A 10562-nucleotide genomic window follows, 5' to 3' on the forward strand; every position below is an offset into this window, starting at 1 on the left:
AGAACACAGGACGGCTACAGCCTGGATTTTTTTATGTTCAACTTTAATGATTTGAGGTAAACAACACCAAGAGAATTGATAACCAACATCCATCCTTTTTGTTGTTTTTCAGAGGACGGTGATCTCCTCTTCGTCATTCTGTTGCTGCTGCTCGTGTGTCTGCAAAGCGTTCCAAGGCTGCATTCAGACTTCACAATCGCGCCGCAAATGCACACGGCGGTTACGTGACATACCAGGAAGATCGGCGCATGGTACAGGACCAACTCGCGGGTCAGCTTGAGCAGGTCGCCGTTCAGACTATGAAAGAGCGACGGAACGAGAACCAGGGCCAGGTTGTGGGCCGACATCTTGTTGATCTGGGAGAACGTCTGGACCCTGGCAGGTAATGTGTGTGAGTGAATATATTTGCAATCCAACATGCGAGCGTTTCACTTTCAGAAATTTGTGTTCCAACTTACTTACATGTAAAAGTGTCCAAACAAGACGTTCAGCGTTACTCGCTTATCGGAGGGCAGTTGCCGTAGCAACTGTCGGTAGGCTGAGAACCTGGCGCGCTCATCTGAAATCACTTGATACACAAAGTACTACGAATGGGACTGTGTTCGGAAGTCGAGGTACCACTGCGTATGGGTCAAGTCCAACTCACTATATAGGCCACTTGGAGTGATTTCTAACACCACCTGTGAACTACAAAGTGAAAAAAACACTCATACTACCCACCAGCAGCTCGCATCCAGTCCTTGCAGTCACTCTCGGGGAAGAGTTCCACTTTCTGCTGCCGTATGTACTGCTTGAGGGCGGCGGCAGCGTCCAGCACACCCTGCTCGTGCGACTCCAGCGGGGCAGAACCCGGGGATCTCACCAGGGCCTCCACCAGCTGGGACACTTTGGTGGCGAGGCCGCAGCGCCGGTACACACCTTCCACCTTCAGACCTGAAACACACTAAACGTCAACACACAAATTACGCAAGAGCGCGTGGCGAGGAGACGTGAAAGCGGAGGAAGTAGAAGACCAAGTTGCAACCGTGGTTTTTGATGTGTTGGATGCATCGCTGGATGGCGAGCGGAACCAGGTCCATCTCCTTGAGGTCACTCAGCGGGTACAGAGTCGGCTTGGACGTGACAGGAGATTCTGGAGCGTTTTGTTTGGCCAGAGCGTCCTGCAGGAGGCGGTACCATCTGCCGCAGCTGTCATGCTCGTCAAAGTGCAGTGAGATGCGTCTGCACACACGCAACATGTGTCACCGGACCAAACACAAAACGGCACAACACAAAACCATGCGTGCTGGTGATCTTCGCTAAGTCTTATCGGGCCGTGTCAATTTGGTCAGGTGATCTTCGTCCTGACAGCTACTAGGCCCGTCAGTTCCCTTTCTTGGCTGGTAGTCCGAGTCCTATCAGATGATCTTTGTCTTGTCAAGTGGAATGAGGATTGTTCGCTACTGTGAGTCCTGTGACTCCTGTGACTCCTGTCAGGTGATCTTTGTATTGTCTGTTGTATAAGGAAGTCTTAGTTTTGTCTGCTGGTCCTTGTCATGTCAGCTGGTATGAGTCTTATTAGGTCGTCAGAGTACTAGCAGGTGATTTCCGTATTGTCAGGTGGTGTCAGGATTGTCTTGCCTGGTGGTCCGAGTCATGTCAAGTGTTCTGAATCATATTCAATGATCTTTGTCATGTTAGGTGGAATGAGGTCCCCTGCTCTGAGTTTCAGCTGGTACAAAGTCTTGGTTTTGTTTGGGGGGGGTGGGAGTCTTCGTCTTGTCAGGTGGTCTGCATCTTGTCTTGTGCACTCAAAAAGTGTTGGGTCAAAAACAACCCAAATTGGGGTAAAAAGGAACGGACCCCACTTTTTGGGTTAATCATCCATCCATTCATACATCATCTGCCGCTTATCCGGGGTCGGGTCGCGGGGGCAGTAGCTTCAGCAGAGAAGCCCAGACTTCCCTCTCCCTAGTCACTTCAACCAGCTCCTCCCGACGGGATCCCAAGACGTTCCCAGGCCAGCCGAGAGACATAGTCTCTCCAGCGTGTCCTGGGTCGTCCCCGGGGCCTCCCGCCGGTGGGACATGCCCGGAACACCTCTCCAGGAAGGCGTCCAGGAGGCATTCGAACCAGATGCCCAAACCACCTCAACTGGTTCCTCTCAACACAGAGAAGTAGCGGCTCGACACTGAGTCCCTCCCGGATGACCGAGCTTCTTACCCTATCTCTTTTTGACCCCACTGTTTTCGGACTGTGGTATGAGGTCAGATTTGCTGGGTGATCTCAGGCCTGTGAGTTGTGTGGACCCGAAGTGTCACAACATAACACAACACAGAACGTGTGTTGAAGTGCCCACCCACCTCTGTCCTAGTACCACGGTGATGATGTCTTCAGACGGATCAATCTCTAAAGAAATACATTGATTAACATTCCTTTGGATGTGGATCATTACCGTAGAATTGCCGTACATATGAAAGGATTGGTTACCGTGGTGATTGAGCGTGCTCAGTTCCATCTTTAACATCTGCTTGGAGCCTCTGCGAGCGCGATGGACGCTCACCCCGCCGTCCCACAGCAACAACCAGGCCTCAGAGTTGTCCGAGGCGCTGCTGTCTTCTACCACGCACACTTTGCAGACTCCCACCGCGCCGCACACCTCAGCATAGGATACACCACCTGGCAGAATCACCTGGAAAACAGCAAAATGGTGGTCTAGGCCTTGCCAGGGGATCTTTCCCCTGTCAGGTTATGTTTGCTCTGTCTGATATTCTGAGGTCTGGTCTGGGTCTGTCAGGACCTTGAGGATGTAGACCAGGTGGATGAGGAGTTCGTCCTCACTCTCGGCCACACAAATGAGCTGATTGTCCAACGTGATCAACTCAAACTGAAAGCTTGACCTGAATGAAGGAACGCTGGTTAGTTTCCCAGTAACTGGCGCTGTCGTCATAGCTTGTGGAATATTTACCCGTCTTTTCGGAAGAGGGACAAAACCTCGCGTAGGTCAAGGACGTCGCAAGCTGCAGAGTCGTTCTCCAAAGAGAAGAGGAAGCGATCTTTTTCCAGTTTGCCGTGAAGCTCCTCGTCTTCTTCTCCTACACACATGACCAATAGGAAATACAATAGGAAATCCATCCACCATTTTTTTAATCGCTTATTCATCATCGTCTGAGGACATCAGAAATGCGATTATTCGCAAACACAAGACCTCCAAAGGGTATCGAGCCATCTCCAAAGATTTTGGTAGCCCTGTTTCAGCAGTGCGTAATGTTATCAAGAAGTCTGACGAGCACGGAACTGTCAAGAACCTCCATGGACGTGGGGGGGGGGGATTGATGGCAGAAGTCTTCGACGGTTGATGCGAATGGTGGAAAAAACACCACGTCAAACATCCAAAGACCTGAAAGCCAACCTGGAACCGTCTGGGATCATGGTTTCAAGAAGTACAAAAAATGGGCAAAGACCATTCCTGAGACAGACATAAAAAAGAACATACTGTATCTATGTATATGTATCAATAAAAATTCTGATTACCTGAGCAGGCAGACTCAGACCTCCTATATCCAGATTTTGGCAGGTAAGGTGGAACCTCTGTTTAAAAAAAAGAAAGAAAAAACCCCAGATATGAATATTTGTGTACCTGTGTGTCTTTGCTTGTGTGCGTGTCGGTGTGTTTGACCCGTGTACTCGTTGAGCCTCAGTAGCTCGGCCTGTAGAGCTTGCCCCGCTCTCTCAGCCAGCTGGATGGCGGAGGGGTTCTGAGGGTCGCTTTGACACACCTGCAGAAAGGAAGTGATGTCACAGGATGTAACGTGCATGTGTGAATGTCCTTGTGTTACCTTTGACCCTGAACAGATAAGTGACAAGGTTTCTTCCACGTCGCCGCCACAAACGACTTCTCGCAGCCTCTAAAACAAAACTCGTCAGTCGCGTGGCATGATGACATGATCACGTTTGCAAGGTCGCAGGGTCACAGGGCGTCACACCTGCTGCATCAGCTCGGCAGAGGACGCAAGGGCGTGTACTCGTCGGTAGCGCCCCTTGCTGTATTTATCCTGGATGAACTTTGACCTACTCTCTTCAGAGGCCTCCGGACCAATCTGCTCTCCAGAGGGCACCAAGGGGGCCCACACCTGATTGGCCAGACGGTTACCGTGGGCAACAAACAGCTGCGAGAGAGGAGGGGTTCCAAAAATCTGAGAGACAGGCCACCATCTTTCCAGAATGTTTCGTCTCCGCTTCCCCCGTCACCTGTATGAGTGGTTCAGTCCACACTTTGTTGTCCATCTTGAGACTGCGGACCTTGGACAACGTGCTGCCCAGAGCTCGGTGTTGCCCTGAGGAAAAGGCGTTAGCATTAGCTCATTAGCAGCCCAGAGCTCAATGTTACCCTGAGGAAAGGGCATTAGCATTAGCTAGTTAGCATTAATGCTTGCGTGCGGACCTTGGACAGTGAGCTACCTAGAGCTCAGTGTTGCCCTGCCTAAGGAAAGGGTGTTAGCATTAGATGTTAACCTGAGGAAAGGGTGTTAGCATTAGCTTGTTAGCATTAATGTGGGCGTGTGGGCTTAAGACAATGAGTTGCCCAGAGCTCGGTGTTACCCTAAGGAAAGGGTGTTAGCATTAGCTCGTTAGCATTAATGTGAGCATGCGGACCATGGGACAATGAGCTGCCCAGAGCTCAACGTGCTGCCCAGAGCTCGGTGTTGCCCTGAGGAAAAGGCGTTAGCATTAGCTCATTAGCAGCCCAGAGCTCAATGTTACCCTGAGGAAAGGGCATTAGCATTAGCTAGTTAGCATTAATGTTTGCGTGCGGACCTTGGACAGTGAGCTACCTAGAGCTCAGTGTTGCCCTGCCTAAGGAAAGGGTGTTAGCATTAGATGTTAACCTGAGGAAAGGGTGTTAGCATGAGCTTGTTAGCATTAATGTGGGCGTGTGGACTTAAGACAATGAGTTGCCCAGAGCTCGGTGTTACCCTAAGGAAAGGGTGTTAGCATTAGCTCGTTAGCATTAATGTGGGCGTTACAGGGGCGTGGTCACCTGCGCAGCTGTGACAGATAACGAGCAGCAGGTTGACCGCCGCCCACTCGGGGTCGCCGGCACCGCAGTCGGCGCACTGTCGGTTGGACGGGTTCTTCCACAGCCGCGTGGCCACCTGGCTGCAGGACAGTGCACTGCTGATGGACGAGGACAAACCCTCCAACCAGACGGACAGATCCCTCGACGAATCGACAGAGAGACTGTTGGCGGGGGCGGGGCAAGGAGGGACAGAATTGAATCAGATAGGGCAGGCCACATAAAGGTGGGTGTGTCTCACATCCCTCTGCTGTGTCGCATGCGTACTTGAAGGTCCTGAACGGGGTGGTGAGGGTGAAGGAGTGTTTCCCGGTGGTCCGAACCGTGGCCAGGTTGAGGGGAATGCTGTAGCAGGCCACGCCCAGCTGGAAGCCATCTTTGTTCTGGTAAATCCAAAAGTCGTGGCCCCAGATGGCGGCGTAGAAGCGGCTCTTGAGGTCTTTGACCGTGATGGCTCCGTGGAGGTCCGGGCCGGCGGGACTGGGCTGACCCCGTGAGGCCAGCAGAGATTGTACCCAACCGTCCTGGACATCTGCAATGCAAATAAGAGAGTGTAGAGCAGTCGAGCAAAGACAAATAGAATTTCAAGCATCGACGACGACGGCATATAACGAGCCCAAACGGACCGTCACTGTGAGCCATGAAGTCGTAATGTTTCTTCTTGAAGTAGATGGAGAATCTTCCTCTTTCAAGTTTCTTCACGTTTGTGATGCTGGACACGTGGAAGAGAACCTCGCTGAACTGGTCCTGATTTTTTTTTTTTTAAACACACACACACGCACACACACAGCTGTCACTCACAACATGAACACACACACACACACAGTTTGGAGGACACACTTACTGTACGTTTTTTCCACAGAGACATCAACTGTCCGTCCAGCGTGGCCCAAAAGACGTTGTGTCTAAAACAACAAATTTGTTATCAGAAGAAGAAACAAATACTTCTGTTATCAGTCTATCGAGCAGTCAATCAGAATCATGTTTCTCTTTATTGGCCAAAACAACCAAAGAATTTGTCTTTGGTAGCTTTGGCTACACTAGTATTGCAGTAACATGCGACTATGACAAAATGATTAAAAACAAGTTACAAGTTTGTTTACCTGAAGCCCTTCCAGACATCCAACCAGCTTGCTCGGACCACTGCACTTTGAGGACCAACGGGTGGGCGTTGTCCTTTCTTCCTCGAGACTCGGATGGTTGCCACGCTGCACCGCAATCACAAAAACAACAATGAGAAAAATGCAAACGATGACCGCCCGCAACGGCAAAAACAACAGCGACAAGAACAAGAAAATCAAGAACAGAACAAAATCCACAACGATGATGCTGACAAAAAACAAACAAGAACAACAATGACGATGGAAACAAGAATATTGAGAACAACAAAAACAGTAATGATAATAACGTGTACCTTGGCGTCTTTTGCTTGGAAGACTTTGTGCTCTTTGCTGATTGGGCAATGTGTAAAGGAAGAGGCGGGACTGGCCGAGGGGGCGTCACACTAGCTGAACGACTGGAGCTGACGCAGCAAAGCAAGCAAAATCAGTGAACAGTGAAGGTGTACCGGTACTTGTCTAGGAGGTGTCCTATCAAGTCTTGAACCTCGGTTTGGTACCTGCTGGAGTATGCGGTGGAGTCATAAATGTAGCACAAAGGGCAGTACCACACGTACTTCCAAGTGTCGTGCTGAGTGTTTTACACAGTATAGTGTCAAGTGTAGTACTACAAGTACAAGTAGGACCAGGAAGAGCACAAAAGGTCGTACTAAGTATGAGTATGGATGTAGTACCAGGTGAAGCACTAAAAGTAGTAACAAATGTAGCACTAGCTGTAGTACCAGTGGCACTAATTGCAGTGCCAGGTGTAATACCACGTCGTACTAGTGGTAGTACAAGGTATAGCACTAGGTGTTGTAGTGAATGAGGTACCAGGTGTAGCACCAAATGTTACTACCAGTTGGAGTAGTCGATGTAGTACTTTGTGTAGTACTAGGTGTCGTTGGGATTGCATACTTGGTGCTGTTGACCGAGTTGTCAACGAGGTCTCCTCTTATCGGTCCATTAGCCATGGAGGAGGCGGGCCAGTTCTGATAAATTTCCTCTTCGTTGGACGAGTCGGAATCGACGTCGTCGTCCCAACTTTCCAACACGGTGATATAAAGATCGTCGTCGTCTTCCTCTGTGGAGTTTGTGGGTGAAGAAGGAAGAAGTCCAAAGTAAGCTGTTGGATGCATTCCCTACTCCCGACTACGCCAGAAGTGTGTGACATCATGGGAAAGTGGAAAACTATCTTTAAAAGGCAGTATCTAGCAAATAGGGGAGTGATTAACAACATAGCCGTTGACTTTGGTCCACCATTACCTGCGAGTCCAACATGTCCCTCTGATGTTGCTGGTGAGGAGTCCTTGTCAACGACATCTGGACCAGAAGAAAAAACAAAACAAGAATGACTATCACTTGATCATCTCTAATGGGAAAGTGATCATTGATTGATTTACCAGCTGGTGTCAAGGGAGGAACGCCTTTGATAGATTGGGACGGCGAGTTAGCCACCATGCTAAGCATACCTGCTAAACTGGGTATGTTTGATAAGGAGCTAACAATGGCGCCCAAGTTAGCAGGTAGTGTGCCAGATGAGCTGCTTAGTGTAGAAGTCGGAGCAGCAGTCGGGTGAGTGATGGTGCTAGCAGCGCCGGCTAAGCTAGGTATGTGGTTAGCGATGTTGCTAGCCATGCTTTGTATGGAAAGCGGAGACGTGGGGGGCGGGCTGGAGGCAGAGTTGCCAGCAAATCCGACCATATATGGAACGTCAACGGGTGACCCGGCGTCTTCATCTGAGGGGGGAGGAGACAGTGACATCATCATGTATTGATTGAATGTATGCACAGGTAATTGTTCCATGGATGATGCTAGACACTTGGGAGATATTTTTAAACGTGTGTGTGTGTGTTAGTGATGTCACAAACTGGTTGGAAACTCGTTTCGAAACCAGTTTTTGACACTGACTTGAGTTTAGCTTGCTAACTAATTTCATACCTAATCAAAGGTCAAACAACATTCTGAGTGTGTGTTTACCTGTGCTTAGCTGAGCTCCGTTGGAAGAAGTCTGATTTCTGAAAGACAAGAACACGTGGACGTGTGTGTATGTCGGAATCGTCACCGGGACAGACGTAAAAAAAAGTTTGTGCGTGTGCTTGAGTGTCCAGGACAGTAACTTTTTTATTTATATTTTTGTATGTCATGTGGAAAAAAATATTGAAACTTTTATGAACATTCTTAATATCCCTCAGTTAACTTTAGAAGACAGAAATATCTTCAGTGCCCAATTAAGCGACATGGAATTAGGCAGTACCTCAAAGACATGCCAAATGGCAAAACCCTGGGTCCAGATGGATGTTCTGCTGAATTTTTCAGAACAGTAACAGCGATCAAACATGATGGTCTAAATAGAAGCCATATAAACACAGCTGCAATCAAGCTACTACTGAAATTGGACCTCACTCAACCAACTAATTAGAGTTAACTCTTTGACTGCCAAAAACGTTAAATAACGTTTCGTAAAATCCTATGGAGGAGTGCCAAAGACGTTAAAAGACGTTTTTTTCAAAACAGGTGAAACTAACCATTTTCTATTGTTGATTACTCAAAAACGGAATAAGGTAGAAACAAACTTTTTTTTTTCTGATGGAAGATGAGAGTCCAATCTTGTTTTGGCAGTATGTGTGTTTCCATAGTCCAAACACATAATTTTCTATGGACCTTGAAAGATCAGTCAAAATGCTTAAAATCGGCTGGCACCCACGGCATCCCTTTTCTGAAAACGTCTGGCAGTCAAAGAGTTAATGTGGACATTCTCAAAATGTTCATTGTGTGTGCGTACATGTACCTGACGTCCAGCGGGGAGGCGGCGCCCAGGTTTTCCCTTGCGTAGCGAGCTCTCGGTTTGGGGACAGGATGGGGCGGAGGCATCTGGTTGGAGAGGACTAGTTAATTAATCGATAAGTGATCATAAACAAAGAAGATTGGAGGTTGATCAAAAAGATGATTATTCATCCACCAAGACGATTCGCTGTGGTCATGACAACAGGATTAATTCAACAGAAACATTGTGTTGCTAGTAGCATGCTAGTAGAATGTGAATCAAGTCAAGCGAAGCAACGGTTTGAGCATCGACTGTAAAAAAAAAAACAAAGGTTATTATGTGTGTCTCCGGGTCGTCATTGGAACCCAAATTCTTCCTTACCTCGGGCAACAAAATTATGGATCAAGTCTCTTTGTTTACATACCTCGGAACCTCAATGACAGCAGATGGCAGAAGCATGAAAGAGATCAGAAGAAGAATTTCTATGGCCAAAGATGCATTCGATAACATCGGAATAAATTCTGTTGATCACGTCACCAACGAGGAGGTCTGTCCGCATCCAAACACCGTTTAACAACCGCTCACCACGAAAAGTGGCAGCTTAAATTCCTGGAACACGACGTTCGGAAAGGAACGTTAGAAGAGTTGAGCCTGAGCGGAAGTATCGCACCAACTAGCGCGCGAGGCCGGCAAAGAAAAATCTTTTGGGCAAAATTTCCTACAATTCAAGTCAAAACGAAAATTATGGGATGCTGTCCGAGATCGGGGAAAACTTGCGTCAACACACAAAATGTTTATCGTTCATCTAAGCCCGAATCGCAGAACACACTAGAAGAAGAAGAAGACTGCGAATGATACACCGCAGAAACAATTTCTTACCGTATCGCTTCTTAGATCCTGAATCTTCTTTTTTTTCTTTTTGTCTCATGTATTCTTCTTGCCTTCCGTGTTTCTGTCTCGTTTGTGTGGCATGTCTTCCCCCGTGTGTATGTTGGTAGGACAGGTGAGTTCATGTGACTGGTAGCTATCGTCCGACCTGCTCAGTCACTTTGTTAATGTTTTTTTTTTACACAACCGGTTAGTCTCGCTCACGTCATCGCACAAGAATGCAGGCACTTGTGTGTGTATAAGTGCGTTTAATTGGACTGTGTGTGTATATGCACGTTTGTGTGTGTGTGTGTGTGTGTGTGTTTCACTTCGTCCACGTTATGTTACTTGTTACTTCAAAATTGATTCCTTTAAAACTCTTTGTCTGCCAAAAACGTTAAATAACGTTTCGTAAAATCCTATGGAGGAGTGCCAAAGACGTTAACTCATTCACTGCCATAAATTAAGTAAAAAAAAAAAAAGATTATTAAAAATTAGGGGCAAGAAGCGATTAATTTTTTCAAATTTTAATTAATCGCATGACTTCACTAGTTAACTCACGAGTAATCACAAATTTTATATCTGTTCTAAACGTACAATAAAAAAATTCTAGGTTTTCATACTCTTCTAAACAAAAGTGGATTTATTTATTTTTAACTAATAGAAATAGTTAAAATGAATTTTTGACGTTTATAGCCGTCAACAGCAGTGAATGAATTAAAAAAAAAAAGAAGAATATATTATAAAAAATTCGGGGCATCAGGCGATTAAAGTT

General features: G+C 47.3%; 1 protein-coding gene across 5 annotated transcripts; it reads right to left on the bottom strand.

Moving 5' to 3' along the window:
* Positions 1-22: 22 nt before the first annotated feature.
* LOC144035988 (arf-GAP with Rho-GAP domain, ANK repeat and PH domain-containing protein 1) lies at positions 23-9953 on the bottom strand. 5 transcript variants are annotated; one of them, XM_077546182.1, is made up of 28 exons: positions 9800-9953; positions 9345-9529; positions 8945-9027; positions 8411-8500; positions 8134-8171; positions 7557-7892; positions 7420-7476; positions 7072-7237; positions 6471-6578; positions 6160-6264; positions 5901-5961; positions 5683-5803; positions 5324-5588; positions 5021-5220; positions 4231-4316; positions 3966-4148; positions 3819-3887; positions 3659-3758; positions 3514-3570; positions 2948-3074; positions 2780-2879; positions 2470-2671; positions 2343-2388; positions 1025-1221; positions 721-933; positions 463-568; positions 234-375; positions 23-159 (listed from the first exon to the last, which is right to left on the bottom strand). In XM_077546182.1, the coding sequence occupies exons 3-28, from the start codon at positions 9025-9027 to the stop codon at positions 109-111; spliced, it is 3309 nt and encodes a 1102-aa protein (XP_077402308.1). In that variant the 5' UTR covers positions 9345-9529; positions 9800-9953; the 3' UTR covers positions 23-108. The 5 variants fall into 5 exon arrangements, 4 of the variants coding, with proteins under 4 accessions (XP_077402308.1, XP_077402310.1, XP_077402309.1 ...); XM_077546184.1 differs by lacking the exon at positions 8411-8500; XM_077546183.1 differs by lacking the exon at positions 9345-9529 and having other exon boundaries at positions 9800-9950.
* Positions 9954-10562: the final 609 nt, after the last annotated feature.

The sequence above is a fragment of the Vanacampus margaritifer genome, chromosome 16 (assembly GCF_051991255.1).
Source record: "Vanacampus margaritifer isolate UIUO_Vmar chromosome 16, RoL_Vmar_1.0, whole genome shotgun sequence".
Lineage (NCBI taxonomy): Eukaryota > Metazoa > Chordata > Actinopteri > Syngnathiformes > Syngnathidae > Vanacampus > Vanacampus margaritifer.